We start from the raw sequence: 21880 nt of genomic DNA, 5'->3' as shown, positions 1-21880 counted from the left end.
ATCGCATCTCCGATTTGCCCGATCTCCAATCGGCCTCATCGCTCATCGACAATATCGCAATATCGCTATCGCTCTGTCCCTCTGCTCCTAACTTTTGCGATATGCGATTACACCTCAATCGTCGATCAGGCTCGCGATCCGACGGTTGACGATTAATCACATGATCGCAATCGCTTATTCCCTTCGGCCTTTCGGCCGATGTTATATTCCTTCGTCTCCTCTGCGATTGGATCTGGTCCATTGATCTTAAAGATCCAACGGTTGCTATTCAACGATACTTCATTCTTTCGTCTGCCTCTTTACTTGGTTTTCGCCGTTTCTTCAATGTTTATCGTGGTTCTTGGGGTTTTCTTCGAGTTCTGATGTTATGAAACCAGCTCAAGAAAAGATAGAAAAGATAAATCCACGGCTTATAATTCAGCCTCTTCGAGGGGGCAACCTCCTTTACATTACATAAATGAACAATTCTTGGATGATACAAATGAAAAGACCTCATTTCTATATATAGGAGTCTAAGGGGTCATAACATAATCAAAGCCGACATAACAATAATAATGTAAGGGCACAATAATAACAATAGTGGGCTTCTATGGGGCATAATAGTAACAATATGGGCACTACATGGGTACATCAATATAATAAGTGGGTTATACTAATAACAATAAGGGGTTACACTAGTAGTATAGGGGCCTAACATGCCCCTCTCCTTCAAAAAGCGTTGTCCTCAACGCTTGAGTAGTTCTTGATGCTTCTGTATAAAATTCTTGTCCTCCCATGTGGAATATTCAGCGGGTAAGTTCTTCCACTTGATGAGATACTATGAAATTGATCGATTTTGTAGCTGTCGGGTTCTTGTTTCTATGACTGTTCCAGGTTCCAATATGATTTTTCCTTCCTCTTTAATTTCTGGCAATATTGTTTGAATTGGGATCTTTTGCAACTTTTGAATAAGTGGCCATACTTCTTCGTCCTTCTTCCATTCATCCCTTGCTTCGTTTATCCAATCTAGTTGGATAATATAAATAGCACAAAACAATGCTTCCACATCCTCATCCTTGAAGAGTCTTCCCATTCGGTAAGGTCGCCATTTTTTAAGTGCCTGTTGTTTCGTTTGATTTTGCACCGAAGTGGCGTTATCCTTTAAAAGTTGGAGAACTTGTTGTTGATGCTCGATGTGATCTTTCACTGCTTGAACCTTTTTCTTCTTGATATGTCCTTCTATCTCTAGAGTTTGAGGAGTGGTAATTTCTTTCAATCCTTTACAAGATATGGTCGGATTTATTTCTTGATGCTCGATGTGATGTTTCACTTCTTGAACATTTTTCTTCTTTATATGTCCTTCTATCTTGATAGTTTGAGGAGTGGTAATTTCGAACAATGAATTACAAGATATGGTTGGATTCATTTCTTCTTTCTCGATGTGATCTTTCACTTCTTGCACCTTTTTCTTCTTGATATGTCCTTCTATCTTGAGAGTTTGAGGAGTGGTAATTCTTGCCAATGCTTTACAAGATATGGTCTGATTACTTTTTTCTTTCTCTGGGGTGGGGTCCTGGCGTATATCTTTTTCTTTTGTTGTTTCTTGATCATTTTCTTCCTCCTCTTCATATTCTATGTAAAATAATTTCTTCTTAGCAAACTTATGACCTTTAATGCATTTGCTATCACAATTGTAACAAAGCCCTTTTTCTCTTTTTTCTTCCAATTGTTGTGGTGTAACCCTTGTAGGTTGTGGAAGGCTAGAAGAAACAACACTTCCATCTTTATAGTTGTGAGGGGTACACTTCCTGGTTTCCATAATTTTGCTTTCCACTATGTCACAAAACCCTTTTACTCTTTCCAATTGTTGTGGTGTTGCTCTAAAGAAGGTGTTGCTCTTTGTATCCTCATAATGTGCTATCATTTCCTCCGTGAAAATTGACCACGTAACAAGTTGTTTACGAGAACAAAGCCCTTTGTACCATAAAAATTGATCTGGTTCTAAATATGAAAATGCAATACATACCTTTTGTAACAGTTGTACACCATGTATATCAAAATATTGCTCCATCTGAAGTATCCAATTTACCGGATCCTTGCCATCAAACTTCCTCATCTTGCTTTTTCTTGATTTTAGGAGCTCTACCTTGAAATGACTGTAACTCTATACTTTCGGATATTTAAGTTCTGAAATTGTGACCTGTAGTAGCCCTCTGTGTCCTCTTTCCAATGCCACTAGTCTGATCCAAATTGGATTCTCTAAGAAAGAGTTATGCACAATCTCCCAAGATGACCTGATTATAGACTAGTTCAGTAGAGCGAACTTGTACGACGTGCCACGAGTCACTGTTTCAACCTTTGGATCTGAAAAATGCATAAAATAAACTACAATCCGTTCTCTTTCTGCACCTTCTTACGAAATTTCAATCCGATCCCCATAGAGAAAGTTATGACGATTTTCCCGAGGTCACCTGTTTTGAATGTAATTCAGGAGTCTGCAAAAAGACCAACTTCCTCAGATCATATCTCTGCAAATATCGCGCGAAAAGCTCTAAAATTCGCACCTAAGGTTCAGCGCGATTTCTTCTCAAATGGGTTTTTTTTGCGACTTCTGAAACGTCACAGAAAAAAAGTTATAGCGAAAATGCCACGATGACCTATTTGGATCAGCGAAACCCTAGAATCCAAAGCTTTGATACCAAATGTTATGAAACCAGCTCAAGAAAAGATAGAAAAGATAAATCCACGGCTTAGAATTCAGCCTCTTCGAGGGGGCAACCTCCTTTACATTACATAAATGAACAATTCTTGGATGATACAAATGAAAAGACCTCCTTTCTATATATAGGAGTCTAAGGGGTCATAACATAATCAGAGCCGACATAACAATAATAATGTAAGGGCACAATAATAACAATAGTGGGCTTCTATGGGGCATAATAGTAACAATATGGGCACTACATGGGTACATCAATATAATAAATGGGTTATACTAATAACAATAAGGGGTTACACTAGTAGTATAGGGGCCTAACATCCGATCCCTTCACTGTTTCACTGCGCACTTCCTCTTGAGCTTTGGCTTTGATCCTTCTAATGGATTCAACGATCCATTACGCTCCTCTGTCTCTTCTCCTCCTCTGTGGATTTTTCTCGACTCTGCCTGCACATATTTGTATTACGCAAATCTCTGATAACACATAATTCATCATCTAACACACGAAATACACATTTATACAGATTCGAATCAATCTCTGGATCTATAAACATAAACAACGATTACTGAATGAAATCTCTGTCTCTCGAGCCTGATTCTTCTTTACAGTGGCCTCTGTTTTCTCATCTACCCATAGGCTTACAATCACACTCTCCCTGGCTGGCTGGCTGGCTAGCTAACCTCTCCAACCTTTCTCTTTTTTTCTTTTCAATACATCATTAGCAGTTTCTTTACAGTTGAGGAACTGTTCCTCAGTTACTTTTCAGTTGTTCAACAGTTTCTTCAAACTAATTCCTAACTAATCCTAATCCTCTCATGTTCTCCTACATTCGAGAACATTTACAAATATGTCTCACAATATCTAATTAATTCCTATTCTCATTAAAATCACTCATAAGCCTAAATATTTACATTAATTCAATACTTAGGAAACCAACTTCCTTAAAACACAAGACCCCCTATGTCTACTAAAATACAATGATATTGTTGGGTTGAATGCTCCTGCATCATTTTCTCTTAATACAAAGCAACTACTTGTTCCCCAATTCCTCCGTGAGCTAGTTGAGCATATAAGTGTGTAATAGCTCAACTCATTGTAGAGCAAGGGTCACTTTATAGCCATGTTAACTCATATATTTTTTTCCTCTATCTTTTTTAGTTGCGTATTTATTTTCGTGATCATGTGACTTTCTATAAGTACATTAATCATGAAATCTAATTTATGTTTCTTGTATATTTAGGACATATTTCCCCTTAGAAGCATTCCTTGAATTGAATTTTATATATATATATAGATATATCCACTAGGTTATGTGAATTCTAAGATGACTGGCACGCCTAAATATGGCTTGAGTAGCCACAACCCAATGGCATATAAGCCCTCAAAATCACCCAGCAATCGCACCCGGTGATTAGATTTCTACCCACTAAGTTTCAAACTGATGTTTCACCATGGAATGCCTTAACAAAGCACACTGTCATTGTTTGCTCTATGCCCCATGGGCTTTCATAATAGTTTTAATCTCAATTACTGATGTTGGTTTTTTTTTTAATATTGTAGGTATAGATTCAATTTCTACTATAATTTTAGCTTTAAAACTTTAGTTGTAAATTAATTTATGCTACAGTAATAGTAGTTATGTTTTGTAATAATTGTTGTACTTCACTTCTAGCAATAAGTTATTAGTTGATGTAATTTAATTTTTTACTAGTTATTTCTTATTGGAGTTGTTGTAATTGATTTATGTGATAGTAAATAGATTATTAAACTAGCTGATTAAATTGGCTTCAGAATTATTTTAGAAGTTTATTTGCTTGTTAGTTAGTTAACATTGATAATAATATGCCATCAAGAATTTCTATCTACCCTGGTACATATTGTATAAAAATCTCAGACTCCAAATATGCATATATAGTGTGTAGTATTTTTAAAAGCTTATAATCTTGGATTGACATTTAAAATAAGGTTCTGATTTTATATTGTTAGATCCTTACACTTTTTGGTGTTGTGGCTGGGAAAATGTCAATTTTAGGGATCTTTTGTTTGATATTGGTCTTAGCGTTTACTCAAAAATGAATGAGAAGAAAATAAGTTAGGAAGATTTCTTCCTAAAAACCCCTCCTAGATCAATTTCCAATATAATTTTAAAGCAATATGGCCCTACGTCAACTTCCAAACCGCGAAGGACGAATATCAAACCATAGAACAAGAGTTAGTTAGAGGAGAAAAAAAGGCAATTATTAAACATTAACTCCAAAATTAGATTTCTGGGGATTTTCGGGTACTAGAGTAAATTCTCAATCCTATGACTCAAGGAGTAAATTCTGTGATAGGAAGGAGGTTAAGGAAGAAAGCCATGAGGAAGAAACGCAGAATAAGGCATTGGGCATCGTAGGAGAGAAGAAGAACCTTAAGGGAAAGCATGTTTTCACTTTTATGTGTATTTTTGCATCTCATATATGTTTTTTTTTAAATGGGGGTGGCTAGGCCCCTGAAGAATCATTATAGGCCAACTGTACAAATTTATACATATGAATACATCTGAATATATCACATCAATCAATTCTGAATACATCACATCATTCAAATTGACAAATCATTATAGGCCAACTGTACAAATTTATACATATGAATACATCTGAATATATCACATCAATCAATTCTGAATACATCACATCATTCAAATTGACAAATCGCTGCACAGCAGCATCGCAGATGGGGTTCGAAACTGGGCGGGGGGCGAATAAGCCGCCGGCCCCACCGTTAGACCATGCACTCGCGTGCAGCATCTCATATATGTTGCACTCATGTTTGGGCATCTTTCTGTATAGCACAAATAATTCATCCCTAGGACACTTCTTTAGGATTGTTTTTTTCTCTTTTCATCATTAGCATTCTGGGTCGGCGTTTTGGTTTCTTTTGATCTCCTCTTTCTCTTGTGATCTCAATAATGGCCACATGGCATTTGAGTGTCAAGAGTTGTAGAAGGAAGAACTTGCACTGCTGAAGCAGAATCAGCGATAATTAAAGGTAAAGTCACTGAAGTGGGGGAAAGCATGGATAGAACCTAATGGTGAAGAGAGTGTTGTTACGGTTCAATGAAGTAAATTACCAAAGAGCCAATAGAAAAGAAAAGTATTTTCAAAATAAAATGCAAGAAAATTACGGAAGAGCCAAGAGTATTTTCAAAATAAAATGCAAGACAGGAGGCAAGTGTTACACTTTAATATTGAATTTGAATTGTATGCCTCCACCCAAATGTGGCAGCACATTAAATTTAATTTCTACTCAAGTTGTACAAAAGTTGACTTTGAATTGTATGCTTCTATTCAAATCCATGTCTTGGTTGTAGAAGGGACAATGGGCTACAATGCATGAGCAAAGTATGAATGATTTTCATTATAGGGGTATAATAATAATGTTTTGTGTAATGTATTGCTCATGGATGCCGTGTCATTTTTTTGTTACAGAGACCATTGCAATTTGATCGAATGTTGTGCATGACGGAAGAAACAATACACACCAGATAACCAAGGATGGAAGGAAATACATTGAATCCTTTGAAGATGAAGAGGAGACCAAACAAGTGATGTTGAATACGTTGTTGGCTTGTGTGATGGAAGAAGATGTTGCAAAAGCAAGGAATGATGTGGCAGAAGCAGTACAGTTGAAGTGAAGTGCAATTCACATAATGTTTTATGTGTTCATACTCTTGCAGGTGAAAAAAGCGTGCAATAGACAAGAAAAGAGATGTCGCTACAATGAAGGTGCCAGCTGTGAAAAACAGTCACCAACGAAGATGAAAGAAAAACAGTGATGGCAGAGAAGAAGATAGAGAATAACTTGAGCAGCAAGCAGAGTGGGAGGCTGGGAAGGACACGCTGTTCACCAAGTGGGAGTTGCAAGCAGTTATTGGTAAAGTGGTTAAGATAAAGAAGAAGAAATCTACAAAAACGAAGAATAGAGAACAAATGAGTGGAAAGAGAATGAAAGAGATGTGGTGGATTCTTGTGGCAGAGATTGACAGAGGAAGCATGCCGACTTGTAATATTTGTGCAACAATGTTTTGAGCAAGATGCTCAAAAGTTTCCAACCAGGAAAGTCTGACACAGGGCATCTCTTGTCAAGTGAACAATCCTGCACAACACCCAAAAAAAAAATTGTTATAAGTTAGATGTACCAGTCTATGCAAATTGTTCACAACACCAAAAAAAAAAAATTGTTATAAGTTAGATGTACCAGTCTATGCATGTTTGCCATAATTTAAGTAGATTTGTCTTCCATTAACAATAATGTATATTTTTTGGATTGAATCATAAAACTTAATCCCATGGAGAGTTGATGCTAGTGAACATCAAGAAGAATCTTTTACAACTTCCAAGTCATTTATGCCATGAATATTTTAGCCCATGCTTGCATTTCTTTAAGCCTCTGAATTTTTTTATCTAACTAGAAAAAATGTTGAAAACAACCAAAGTGCCAACTTGGCAAATTACCTGTGTAACTAGTGGTGAGTTGGACGATTCTAACATCTGGGTGTTGTAGATGGAATTCCAGAATATAGATTTGTACCTTTAATTCTCCTTTGGCATACTTTTAGACTAGTCCTGCGTGCATGTGAACATGCCCTCCTGGCTATATTTGTCAATGTGTCAATATTGGCAGTTTTATGGTATTTTTGAACAGCAAAATTTTTTCAGCTGCATGTGGAAAGGTGAGCCATCCCTCAATGATAACTCATCAACTTGAAAAACTTGATTTGGACCTAAAATGAACCATGGGGCATGCATTTAGGTGGAGCAAGGCAAAAGTGGTTAAATCTGTGTCCAAGGGTAACTTGGCAGACCAAATGCGTGCATTTTATAATGAATTAAAGATTCTTAGATATGGGTTTTGTAGCTTGAGTTCCAGAAGTCATTCCTGTACCTTAGGATTCCACATGACAACAATCGAAGGGTGTTTTCTGAGGCCACTGAGACTGGTTTGCACTCTGTTTTTTAAGCCAGAAATGAAAATTTGGATAACAGTTAGACTTTTGAGGCATGGAGGTGGCAGCTAAGCCTATCAAAGGATGTTACAAGATTGATAGAGTGCCAACGATGCATTCTAACGCTACATGAGTGTATTTCGTCTTATTATGCCAATTTTATTCAATGAGGGTTTGAAGTTATTTCCAAATCATAGGAGTTTGTAGATTTCTTGATATAATTTTCTTATGTAATGCCAATAAAGGATTTTGTCATATATGCGTTTGGTATTAAGTTAAAAGTTAAAATATGGCAGCTAGAGGAGTTCATCTCTTTCTTTCTATAAATGGAGGTTGCTAAGAAGATCAAAGAGGGTTTTTGCTTTGAAGAGTAGCCTGATCAGAATGAGGCAGTTGTGGAAAGCCAAATGCTGTAGAAGAAGGTGCACAAGGGAAGCTGAAGTGTCCCAACAGAAAACTCATCTGTTGTTGCTGTTAGAGAGAGGGAAACCCTCTGTCATGTAATAAGGCCTTGAGTGGGTATGAATATCGAGAGAAACAATTTTTCATTTTCTTTGCATTCTAATCCTTAATTTCTGAGAGGAGTATTCTTTAAATTATTGCTGTAAGCTGCTTTTGCCATATAAATTCTGATCTGCAAACCCTGGGGTTTGCATCAGGAAGTAATGACACAGCAGGTTTCACTTGATGAAAGCAGATCTATGACAAAAGCTACGCTTTCTATTGCTATAAGCTTGTCGTTGATGTATGTTTCAAGTTGATATATGTTTCAAGTAACAATAGTGGTCCTGTGACAAAAGCTCTGGCCCTTTGATCATGGGAACCTTGACCTTATTAAAAATCTGCATATGTCATGTCTTCGAGGTGTGGTCAGGAATTGGAAAGACCAATAACAAAAATTAAACATGCCATCTCAAGAATCCATTGAGCATGCGATTTTTCTTTTGGCTTTCATATGGAGTTATTCAAGTCCTTAGCTCGAGAGTCGATATAGATAATACAACACAACCAAAGGTCAAAAAAGAATCTATTCCAAGAAAGCATTAAAAAAAAGCATAAAAAGCTCAACTGATTCTAACTTGTTCCTGGGAAACTTTTACCTAAATGCTTGTAAGCTGTAAGACGTTTGGCAGCAAAGCCAACTAAAGTATGATTTCCTAGCAACCTGATTCTGAAGAACATTAAACAAACATAAAATATTAACATCATGACTACTATTATTCTAAACTAAAGGAAAATAAACTACAAATCAATAATACAATTGGGCAAAAATATTAGTATCATGACTACTTGGAATTGAATATGGTAAATTAAGTGCAAACGAACTGCAAACCAATAATAGCCCCAAGGGATAGTTCATCTGGTCGAGTTCTTGTTGCTGAGTACCTCGCCTATCGGGAGGTCACTGGGTCAAATCTCATCGACGCCCTTCGGGTTAGGCCTTGCTAGTTTGACTGGTAGGTAGATCCCTTCAGGTTGATCTACCTGAATTTTTCCATGGATGTAATGGTCACTCAATGTCCATGAACCACCTTTAAAAAAAAACTACAAACTAATAATACAATTGGAATTTAGGAGATGAAGCTTGACAAGCCTGGCCCTAGAGCTCACAGTTAATTGGCATCTTAGTTCCCTGGATTCGAGTGAACAACCTCTCACTAATAACTATGTAAGAAAAATCCCGATTGGTTATTATTAGGCTTTAGCTAACAAATTTCATCCTGAACCTGACTTAGTCTCTGCCAGATGAAATATCTACGAAGTAGAGGCAAAAACTAACTTGAAACCCTAAACTAAAACCCCCACATTTGCTGTAATTGATTGTATTACTCAAGATGCCATACATTGAGAAGCAATTCAGTTCTAGAACAAAAACCTGAAATCCCAAATTACGGAAATACCTAAGAACAATTTATTACAAATATGCATTCTGTGTAATAATTAAGGGGTGGCACTCCCTAACTAGAAGTCAATAATTCAACTCCTACAGAATCACTCCACATCCACATCATAACGCATCCCTCCTCCCATGAGCAGAGATGTATCTGTGAACGAAACCTGGTCCCTTTCTCCTTTCTAATTCTCAATTTCTTGTAACTCATTTTCTAATAACATCTATAATCTAGCTATGTTTCTTGTAATTCATTTTTCTTAGCATCTATAATTTTGTAATTCATTATTCCCTAGCATCTACAATCTAGCTATATATAATTATATAATTATTTTACAGACAATAGCATCTATAGATTTTAAGAATTTCCTGTGTTTAAACTAATATAATTTTTTTATTTCAGATCATTTGTGTGTCGATCTATATGAATTTTTTAATTCCAGGTTATTTGTATATAACTACCACTAGTAAAGATCCATATCAATCTAGGATGTGTGATGCGTCAAGAGGTCTCAAATTCGTGAGGTTTGGCACGTCACAAATTTTGAGACTTCTCAACAGATCAGAGGTTCTAAGTTCACAATGAACATGTATTAGCTCAATATATTTTTTAGAGTTATGTTCAAAGTTCATAATGAGCATGTACTATTAGCTCAATATATTTTTTAGAGTTATTTTTTTTAATCCAGTTAAATGAGGTTATTTTTGGGAGTTTGGCAATATGATTTTGGATAAAAGTATGAAGTTTTGTCATTTAAATTGTATTTTTAAATAAAATATAATTTCAGTATTTTGAAAAACATCTAAAACACTTACATTATGTAGACTTAATAACGTGAAACTATGATTTCAAACATTTCTGACCTGATCTACCAAAAAAATCTGCAAAAAAATATACTAAAAAATTACCTCATTAGATTACTGATTTGTTATCATCTTTATTCTTATCATATAAAGAGATAATTATATTATAAATTTGTATAGAGCTCATGTGAACCTTGCTCACTGATAATTGTACATCAGCTACAGTCAGGTATCATATTTAGGGAGTAGTCATAATACATATACATTTTGGATTTATATAAAATTAGAATCAGTCTAAGTCCATTAAACCAGAATTAGCTAAAGTCGGATATCATATTTAGGGAGTAGTCTTATACATTTTGGATTTATATACGATAAGAATCAGTCAAACCAATTAAATCAAAATTGTAGGTAAAAAATTAAAACGTCCAATAATTCCAATGTTTTAATGATCAGTTTGACTCCAATATATTCACTGTGATTCTTAAAACTAGTTTCTATCTTTGAACAATGATAATACCACATTAGTATGCTCAAACTCTAAAATATATTAGTAACATGAAAAAGCAATGAGTAGCAATCCTTCATTCATTAGTTCAGTCACTCCTGTTAAACAATGATAACATAGAAACATAAACAAGCACAATTTGTGATGTTGAAACAATTCAGGAATCAAAAGTGTACCTTGTTCGCCATTAACAAAAGTCAAGAAACATTCTATAGGCATGGCGATCTTGAGAGTAATAAGAATGAATCAATGTATCAATCTTGAAGCCCAGTTTCTTATATAACGAAAGAGCATCCACACGCAGAGGGTCGACATGAAGGCTTAAGCGTTGAATATTCCGTGTTCTGCATTTCTCTATAGCTGTCCTTAGCAGTGCTTCTCCATAACCCTGCCGTCTGCAACTTTCCCTCACTGAACCAAACAAAAAAAGTCACGAAAATACCCATTAATTTGCCTGAAACCCATCTTGCAAAAAATACCCAATTGATAAATTCAAATCCCTTCTGTATTTTCAAATCCTTATGTCCATACCACCTCATTTAAATAAATAAACGGAATTTCATACCAGCAAGCTTGTTGATGGATCCCAACAAGCAAGAAGGCCATGAATACATCACATAGCCCGCCACCGTATTATTGTCTGCAGATGGTTGTGCCGATTCTCCAGTAGGGCAAATAGCGTATAGCAACCCACAATTCAGTTTATTCAATTCCTGGAAGAATGAAGATGCCATGGACTCGTGCTTGGGAAAAATGCTTCTCTCCATTTTCACAATTTCGTCTACAACAACACCCTCACTCTCATTCTGTTGATGTATGTGAGCGACCTCGGCAATATTCTTCTTTCCTTTCTTACAAATGGTGTTCTTCTGACCACGATTATTCCATCGAAGCTCTTTAATCACCACCATTTCTCTGAGTCACCGATCGACTAGAGCTCCACAACTTTTTCACCATCATTAACCATCTTCGGATTGTTGCTTGCGTTCAAATATAAATTGTACTAGAGACCAAAAACGTATTGATGAGCTTATTTTGTTGTTACAGCTCGAGATACTAGGGTTTTTAATCAATCTGTCCACGGTTTCTAGGGTTGAATGGACAAATACTACAAGTAAATAATATTTTCTTAATATTTTATTTTTAATTGTAATTTTTCATTATATTATATTTTCTTTTAATAATAACAATAAAGTTAGATATCATTTTTGGGATTCAACTACGGTGACGCTCACAGGGGTGAAGAAGTGGGATTGAAACTGGTGAAATAAATCACATAACATCAATCATCACTTCCGGGGCTTGCTGAAATAAATCACATAACATCAATCATCACTTCCGGGGCTTGCACCCGGTAACCAGGACTTCCCGGGAGGTCACCCATCCCAGATCTCCTCTGGCTCAAGCGCGCTTAACTGTGGAGTTTTCCCCACAATCAAGCCCACTTAGCTTGCTACCCCATTTGCAAAACCTTAGCAAGTATTGTGCCTCATGAACCATTCAAGTAGAGATCCCTTCACTCTTTTTGAATTTAAGTATAGGGGGTTTACGCAGTGCATTATATATCATTTTTGGGATTCAACTGCGTTAAGTAAGTCATTCACGTATGACCATTTCCATGAGAGGTAGTCGTAAGTGACTAATTTCTCATTATTTGAATAGTTGACCATTTCCATGAGAGGTAGTCGTAAGTGACTAATTTCTCATGATTTGAATAGTTCACTTAGCACTCATTGCATCGGGTGATGCTCACAAGGGTGAAGAAGTGGGATTGAAACTGGTGAAATAAATCACATAGCATCAATCATCACTTCCGAGGCTTGCACCCGGTAACCAGGACTTCCCGGGAGGTCACCCATCCCAGAGCTCCTCTGGCTCAAGTGCGCTTAACTGTGGAGTTTTCCCCACAATCAAGCCCACTTAGCTTGCTACCCCATTTGCAAAACCTTAGCAAGTATTGTGCCTCATGAACCATTCAAGTAGAGATCCCTTCACTCTTTTTTAATTTAAGTATAGGGGGTTTACGCAGTGCATTATATATCATTTTTGGGATTCAACTGCGTTAAGTAAGTCATTCACGTATGACCATTTCCATGAGAGGTAGTCGTAAGTGACTAATTTCTCATGATTTGAATAGTTCACTTAGCACTCATTGCATCGGGTGACGCTCGGCCCTAAAGTTATAAACCAAATTGATATTTAAATAATATTTTCTTATTATTATTTTTTATTTTTTTTCCATTATATTACATTTTCTTTTAATAATAACAATAAAGTTAGACACCGATAGACCTAGCACCCGCCGCGCTTGATCCAGCCTCGGCCCTGTTGGCCGCCTTGGTGGCTCCTGGCGCGGACTCACCCCTGCGCGGTGTTCTTTTCTGGATCCCTCCCCGATCTATACCCCTCTGCGCGGTGTCCCTCCTTTCTCTGGGTTGGATCGTGGACTATGAGAGTTGAAGCCAGGGCAAGCTCGCCCCATCCGAGCTAAGCCGTCGGTAATATGGATCCGTCAACGCCTCAAGGTTCTGCTGCAGAGGCGTTCATTAAACTGCTGGAATCTCTCCCAAAGAAGAAAGCAGTTGAAGCCGCAAAGTTTGTTAAGCGTTTAGATGATATTCCTGAGATCGAGCTCCCTCCTGAGGGGCCGATTCAGGTTGCACTCTCATTGTCAGAGAGAGCTTTGGTCGGGCAGTTCACTGGACTCTGGCCCTCCCCCAAAACCACGGAGAGCTGGGTAGCAAGGAATTGGGCACCGCTGATCAACCACAGAGTCACCTCATACTTCCTAGGGAAGGGTTTCTTCCTCTTCGAATTTGCTGAAAAGGAGGATAAGGAACTGATATTCCGCAATGGACCCTATTTCATGGGCCCTCAAGGGCTGTATCTCAACAAGTGGACGCCTGACTTTGATCCATCAGTCGACGTTCCCACAGCCGTTCCAGTGTGGGTTAGACTGCCCAATCTGCCTATGCACTGCTGGAACTGGGAATCTCTTAAACACATTGGGAATACATTGGGCAAGTTCATAGACCGAGCCAACAACAAAGATCAATTTGATTGCGCTCGAATCTGTGTCGAAGTGGATCTTGAGGTGGGTCTGCCTGAGGCAATAAAAATAAAGGTTGGAAACTGGGTGCACCTCCAAAAGTTGGATTATGAGCAGCTACCGTTTAAGTGCAGAAAGTGCCATGTCTATGGCCACTTTGCCCGTAACTGCCCAAAGAATAGTGAAGGGGAAAAAAACAAGGAGGAAGGATGGACACAGGTCAAAAGGACCAAAAATGCTCATAAAAACCCTAGACCAGGAAATAAGAACGACAAGGTCCCCCAGCCAGGCCCTGCGACTCAAGCTTCCCCCATGGAAGATCAAGGTAACAAATTTACGTCGTTAAGCTCAGCACCAGAAGATCCTAAAGGAATAGAGAGCCAGAAGGAAGCATCGCCCCACTTGGAGGTCCCTTCGGGATCAAAGCAAGCTGATCCTAGTCCAGACAAGCAAAACGACATACCCACAGAAGATGCCGAGGAAGAGCAAGGATCGGAGGACTCAGAAGAGGAAGGTGAAATAGGGGATTCACACTCCTCGCCTAGAAGATCATTGAGAGGCCGCAAATCAGCTCGCGAGAAAAGAGAACAGGAGACTTATAAAGACAAACTTCAAGGAAGCCAACCAACCCTCGAGAAACTCTTGGCAAAAACTCCGAAGATGACTAGAAATCAGCACCAGAGCTCTAAAGGAGCTCCCCACTCAAAAACCAAGTGATGAAGATCGTCTCCTGGAACTGTAGGGGTATGGGGAGCAGAACAAAAGAAGAAGCCGTCAGAAGCCTGATAAGAACTGAATCTCCTGATATACTCCTCATCCAGGAGACTAAAATGGAGGATAAGTCCTTCCTCCACTCAGTCAATAAACTGTGGAAAAGAAGTGAAGGGCAAGTTGTTTCAGCCCGCGGTGCGTCAGGAGGACTGGGCACCCTTTGGAACGCAAATAAAGTTTCAAAAATCAAAGAAGTCGCCAACACCCATTGGTTGTTCACCAAACTACAACACATGGATTTAAATGAGACCTTCTGCCTCTTCAATGTGTATGTTCCAACCAGCGCAGGTGAGAAAAAGAGCTGCTGGGAATCCATCAGAAATATGGCAGACTCGGAAGACTTAAAGAATGTCATCATCGCAGGGGATCTTAATCTAACCCTCTCTCTAGCTGAAAAGCGTGGAGGAAGCATTGTAAGGGATCCGGCGCGAGAATGGGTTGAGGATCTGCTTCAGGATTGGGACCTGATTGACATAAAACCCTCGTCGGGCAAATACACCTGGTCCAACAAAAGACTCGGCCCGGGGCACATCGCTGCAAGGTTAGATCGTTTTTTTGTACAAAGTTCTTTTCTTCTCCTTGGATTAGATTCTAGAATGCATATTCTTCCATGCAGTGTTTCAGACCACAGACCCATCAAGCTCGATCTGCTGGCACACATGAATCAAGGCCCCATTCCTTTTAAATTCAGCCCCCTCTGGGTTAAAGAACAGACCTTCATGCAGCTGGTAAAAGATACTTGGAAGCAACCAGTCAATGGTTCTGCCTTCTATGTATGGGAGGAAAAGCTCAGGAGAGTGAAAGCTGCTTTGAAATCCTGGGCCAAATCCCTTCCTAACCCAGCAGTGGAAAGGAAAAAGATCCAAGAAAGCCTTGAGATCCACCATATGAAGTCGGAAAATGAAGAAATTACAAAAGAAATTTTAGATAAGGAAGCTGAGCTACAAGGAAAATTTCTCAAGGCAAGTCTGGCTGAGGAAGAGTACTGGAGGGTCAAATCCCGTAGGCTTTGGCTTAAGGCTGGAGACAGAAACTCCTCCTTCTTCCACAAGCAAGCCCAAGCCCGGAAAAGTTTCAACTCCATCTCAGAAATCAAGGAAGAGAATATAAGCCATAAAGACATGCAAAGTATAAAAAAGGCAGCATACCTTCATTTCAAAAAGCTGTATAATGAAGAAGAGGGACAGGGGCTTGCATTAAATACTGTGAACGAGGTTCCCTCGCTGATCACTACCAATAAGAAGCAGTACTTAGAAGCAGAAGTCACCAGTAATGAAATTAAAACAGCTCTCTTCGCAATGGAGCCAGATAAGGCCCCGGGGCCGGATGGCTTCACAGCTAGATTCTTGCAGAGCTGTTGGCAGATAGTGGAAAAAGACTTGTGCAGAATGGTGAGGAAGTCTCAAGCATGCCAGAAAATTGGGGGAAGCACCAACTCAGCTTTCTTGGCCCTTATTCCTAAGGAAAAAGGTGCCAGCTCCTTCTCCAGATTTCGCCCTATTTCCCTCTGCAATATAGGCTACAAGTTGATAACAAAAGTTATTGCAAACAGATTAAAAACCATCCTTCCTGACATCATCCCCGAGAATCAGGGAGGCTTCATCCAGGGAAGGCAGATTGTTGATAATTTTATTCTGGTCCAAGAGGCGATTCATTCAAGTTTGATCTGGAAAGAGAAAGGAATGGCCATTAAACTAGACCTCGAAAGTGCCTTTGACAGGGTAAGGCACAGATTCTTGTTTGAGGTCCTCCACAAATTTGGCTTTGGACTCAAATTCATCAATTGGATCAAAGCTTGTATCAGCGAGCCCTGGATTGCCCCTTTGGTAAATGGGAGGGCAACTGACTTTTTTAAAGCCACTAGAGGGCTGAGACAAGGATGCCCTCTCTCCCCCTTGCTCTTTGTCCTCCAAGCTTCTGTCCTAAGTTTCCTTCTAATAAAAAAGCAGAATGACCAAGAAATAACGGGACTGAACATTGCAAGAGGTGTAAAAAACATAAACCATGCCCTTTTTGCGGATGACTCTCTCCTGTTGGGCACTGCCTCCTTGTCCACGGCTAATCATTTCAAAGAAGTGTTGGATGCTTACTGTGAAGACTCAGGAAGCAGAATTAACAAAGGCAAATGTCACATTTACTGCTGGAACTCTTCCCCCAGATTCCTCCAAGCTATCTCCAACTGCTTTGGATTTGCAGCCTCCTCTTCCTGGACCTCTTTCAAATATTTGGGGCTCCCTGTTTTCCAAAAAAGGGCCCTCAGCAAAGATTGGATGCCGTTATTGGAAAAATTCAAGCTCAAAATTCACACCTGGGGATTCAACTGGCTCAACTTGGCTGGAAAGACAGTGCTGGTCAAAGCTGTCTTGAACAGCCTTCCTACTTACCAAGCTGCAGTCATGATGGCACCTACAGGTATTATGAGAAAAATGGAGGATTACATCAGGATTTTCTTCTGGAAAGGTGGGAAAGATAACGAGAAAAAAATTCCCCTTATTAACTGGGACACAGTCTCACTGCCCAGAATGGAAGGAGGTCTCAACTTCAAGAATCTCAGCAAGCAAAACATTGCCTTGGGTGCAAAACTCCTGTGGAGGATTATAGCTCCAAAGCCGGGTTGGGCTCAGGTTGCGATGTGGAGGAAATATTTCAGTGGACAGAGAACCCGCTGCCTGGACAAACCCAAACCAAAAACTGGAATGCTGGTCCACAAACTGTGCATCAAAGCGGCCCCCTTGATCAATCTCCACGCGCACTGGATTCCTGGAAATGGTAAGCGCATCAGCATTTGGGATGATCGAATCATGGACAGTGAGCCCCTCTCTGAAGACCGCTCTCTGCTGATGCTGAGAGAATGGATGGACAGAGCGGGCCTAAAAACGCTTTGGGATATCTCTCAATGGGAAAACGGCAAATGGAAGAACTGGATTGACATCGAGGTACCTCACAACCTCTCCAGCGATCTCGTCTCCCTCCGATCCCTCTTAGCAGGCAAAGCACCTTTAAATTCCAGGAAACCCGACATCAGGGGATGGGGGCCATCATCTGGTCGATACACAGTGGCGCTTGGTTATAAACTCCTCTCCCTTCGACCTCACGTTCCCCCTGATCCGAAGCCATGGCAAGGGATATGGTCGCGGACCTCAATTCCTAAAATTGATGTTTTCAGCTGGCTTTTATGCCATCAAAAGATATTGACAGACGACAGGTTGCGCAGAAGAGGTTACAGCGGGCCATCCCGCTGCTCGTTATGTGAAACTGATGAGGAAAATGCCCCCCACCTTATGCTCCGCTGCAATTTCTCCGCTGATCTCTGGACCGAGGCCTTAAAACCATGGAATGCTGGCTTCGCCTTGCCAAATCGATGCGCAGACCTGTTTGCTAATTGGAAGTCAAGGTTTCCAGGAGGCTCCCTTCAGAACGCCCACATTAAAGACGCCTGGCTCATCCTCCCTAAACTCATTTGCTGGCATATATGGCTGGAAAGAAACCAGCGTATCTTCAGAGACAAAAAAAGTGACCTTAAGATCATATGGGAAAAAATCAAATGCCACCTAAGAGACTGTTTGGGCGATCAGCTGGACAGAGCAGATTTAAGTGACCAAGAAGCTGCATGGGGCGCTCATCTTCATCTCAATTTCACTGATATTATCAGATCCCCTCCTCTCCATAAAAATTGGCAAATTCGACTGGATGCTGTAGATTTTACTGAGTTTTGCAGCAAGAAGGCAAGATACATTCTCTTTTTTGACGGGGCAGCAAAAGGCAACCCTGGCAGATCCGGTGCAGGTGGAGTAATCAAAAATGCTGAGAACAAAACTGAACTAAGATTTGCCTGGGGCGCGGGCTTCAACACAAGCATCCAAGCCGAAGCTCTGGCTCTCTTTCAGGGCCTCAAACAGCTCATATCCTTGGGTATCAAAGATGCAATTGTTTTTGGGGACTCCCAATCCATCATTAAGATCATTGTTGACAGCTCCCTTCCTACTGATCTAAGGCTCTCAAGATTGATGAACAGAATTAGAACTCTTATTAATTCCTTTCAGAACCTGGAATTCTTCCATGTAAAGAGAGATAACAATAAAGAAGCCGATGCTGAAGCCAACAAAGCGGCTCCCCTCTCTCCAGGAGTCCTGCTAAGAAATGAAGATGAAGGTTGGGATCCCATCCCTTGACTATTAGTTTAAAATGTTTTACTGTCTTTTATTGGAGCAGTTTGTCTATTTATGTAAATCAGGAAAAATAGAGAAGACCAATCGTATGATAGTCCAAAGAATTCGCAGACTCACTAGGGGGGAAATCATCTGGTTCCTATCCGAAGAGAAATTTGAATTCTGTCTATTTATTGTAATCTGCAATGAGGCATTTTTCGCCGAGAATTAATACATCACCTAACCGTTTCTGTCAAAAAAACAATAAAGTTAGACACCAAATTGGTATTTAAAGTTTAGAAAAGTGTATATACCTTATCTCTACTATCCTTATTGGATTTAAATTTTTGGTTTTTTACAAAGAAACATAAGTTCTTAACCATTAAAATGTGATGTGATACTATTTATAATGATTTCAATATTAGATGGTATTCTCCAATGGTTTAGCCCCTCTCTATTAAGTTATAAGTAACTTTGAATTGAATTTGAAACAATGATAGGAAGCTTATTGTATTTCATGTTAGTTATATTAGGTTTTTGCATTGTGTTTTTTTATTATAGTGATACTCTCAATGGGTGAAAGACCAACTTTTAAGAGGAGAATTTGGAAATGGTATATTTCTTTTAATTTCAAGATTATAAACTCTAAAATACTTATAGATTTGCTCCATTTTCCTCCAAAATTATCTCTAAATGTTGCAACCTTTGCAAACTCTAACTTCACATCCACATATAATCATTAAAGTAACAAATACACACACATGTATATATGAAAAAGAGAGAAAATGTGTTATACAATAGTTTTTGAGATAAAAATATATTTTTTGCATCTTACTATTATATGTAATATAAACATATTCACATTTTTTAATATTATTAGTGGCATTTTAATTTATTGTGTGATATATATATATATATATATATAGAGAGAGAGAGAGAGAGAGAGAGAGAGAGAGAGAGAGAGAGAGAGAGAGAGATTGATTTTAAACTCATTACCCGGAGGGAAGGAGAAGACTATTGAAATTTGGCCTTTGAAAATATGAAAGCAATGGCTTAACTTCCACTTTCAAGTCTATTACTTATAACTTATTGTTTTATTAGAATATCCTAGTTAGATATACAAAAATGTACAAGCTTAACATCAAGTGTTTCTTATGAATTATTATTTTTGTTAATAGCTTAATCAATTTTCTTAAATGTCTCTCATTTTTTTCTATAACATGCATATAATAAAAGTAAACATAATATATAGATATATATATATATATATATATATATATATATATATATATATATTATGACAAAAAAAATGTGGTGCGACTATTAATAAATGCATTATTAACATTTTTACAGTTGCTCATTCAAAGAACTTGATTGGTTTTATATCCAAAAATTTGGAGGATTATTGTGTGCTATGTTATTATTAGAATTAAATGGCCTTACTTGAGTTGTCTACACTCCTCTTTTTGAGTTCACTATAATAAGTGATAACTTGATATTCATTATAAGTAGTAAGAGGTCAATGCTTGTGAATGTGATTTCATGGCAATCATCGATTAAATATATTTGTGAGCTAAATATTTCTTCGAGGGGGCTCTTGTCAAGGTCAATGCCCCTTTATATGACCCATGATCCCTAAAAAAGAGTATAGGCCAAAGGAAATGTTTGAAGTCCTTGAATCATGTCATTAGTGAGGTGACGCATCCCTAGTGTGTTAAACATGAAACTCTATCTCACTCTTGGGCCAAAGATTCTATTTGAGATGACCATCTTGTTTTCTAGGAACTCGTGCTTGGTTTCTTATGAATTTGGACACTTAGGAGTTAGTTAAGATGAGATTGATCTAATGTGTTTTTAGGTAAAAGTGTGTTTCATAGTGTGTTTTTTTAGTATGGATTAGCTGTATTGTAATTGATCATTATATGTTTTAGACAGAGAGTGATATCATATTCTTGTCAATACCAACAACTACTGATCAATGGCTTAACAACTGATTGGTCCACAATCTCTATTTAAAAAACATAGAGGGTCATTGATGATGATTGATTGTGAAAAACTCTCTTATGTACAAATTTTCTTTTGCATTAATAAAATTGCCTCCATTGGCCACATTGGCTAGGACCATGGGTTGTTTCCTTCTTACATGGTTTTAATAATACAAAAATATTGCCATTATGATCTTTTATCTAGTTGTGTAAGTGGTTACTTAAGGTGTTTGTCCTATATGGAATACCTTGTTTTCCTGAATATGGTATCAAAGCCCATTTAAAGAGTTTCTCTCATTGTTGAGCAAGATGTTGAGCCTATGTTGTCACATTTCTTAGATTTGTTACTTTTGTGCAATTTTGGGTTGAGTGGACTATTCTATTGTGACTAGAGTGCTACTTTCAATTAAAATCATTTTTCATTTCTCTTGAAAAGGTTTCCATTTGCTCAAGATATGACATTTTTTGTCATATTTGGAGATATACACTTTGAATACGCACTTTTAATTTATTTATTTATTTTTTTCTTTTTATAGAGTTCATATTTGAATTTTCTATTTTTTATTCCTAGTATGCAAATATTTACAGTCTACGTATGTTCTTTTTCATCTGCTTTGTGCAATATCAGGAAATCAGAATTAGGGTGGAAAGTGTTCTCTTTATTGCATATGCTCTTTTCCTTACACATTATGGAATCTTGGCAAATGAAAAACAGAGAGAAAACTTGCATTTTCTAGGTACTCTAATTAATATCTAACCCCATTATAATTCAAAAAATAGTTTTCAAAATCTTATTTGTTTATTCATGCAACCATGTTGAAGTTGTTTTGCAAGCAAAATCAAGCGTTTTGGGGTCATCATTTAGAATGAGGCAAAGAGTATTTAAAAGAAGAAGAAGAAGAAGAAGATATATCCCCATTCATTAAAGATCATACATACTTTGCGCTAGCTTACTTGGTTGAAAGTTACTTTGTTTATTAAGGTACCTTGAGTTCAAATCTTTCTTTTTTCAAGCTATTTTTTGAAAAAAACTTCATGCAT

The 21880-nt window shown here is 38.1% G+C and overlaps 1 protein-coding gene across 2 annotated transcripts in view; it reads right to left on the bottom strand.

Annotated features, from left to right (window-relative positions):
* Window positions 1–5493: 5493 nt before the first annotated feature.
* LOC149151938 (putative proline transporter 2) overlaps window positions 5494–21880 on the bottom strand; it is a 97349-nt gene continuing 80962 nt past the window's right edge. Inside the window, exons 1-3 of one of the 2 annotated variants that reach the window (XM_089440143.1) lie at window positions 11452–11969; window positions 11063–11297; window positions 5494–6833 (exon numbers count right to left, since the gene is read on the bottom strand). In XM_089440143.1, the coding sequence (XP_089296269.1) occupies window positions 11074–11297; window positions 11452–11797 (570 nt within the window). In that variant the 5' untranslated portion in view covers window positions 11798–11969 and the 3' untranslated portion in view covers window positions 5494–6833; window positions 11063–11073. Of the gene's footprint in view, window positions 6834–11062; window positions 11298–11451; window positions 11970–21880 lie in introns of those variants that run through there. The other variant, XM_089440144.1, reaches the window with a different exon arrangement.

The sequence above is a fragment of the Pinus tabuliformis genome, chromosome 9, assembly GCF_031772625.1.
Source record: "Pinus tabuliformis cultivar Carrire ecotype Pingquan chromosome 9, CPIR1, whole genome shotgun sequence".
Taxonomy (NCBI): Eukaryota; Viridiplantae; Streptophyta; class Pinopsida; order Pinales; family Pinaceae; genus Pinus; species Pinus tabuliformis.
This window is presented reverse-complemented; position numbering and strand designations above follow the sequence as displayed.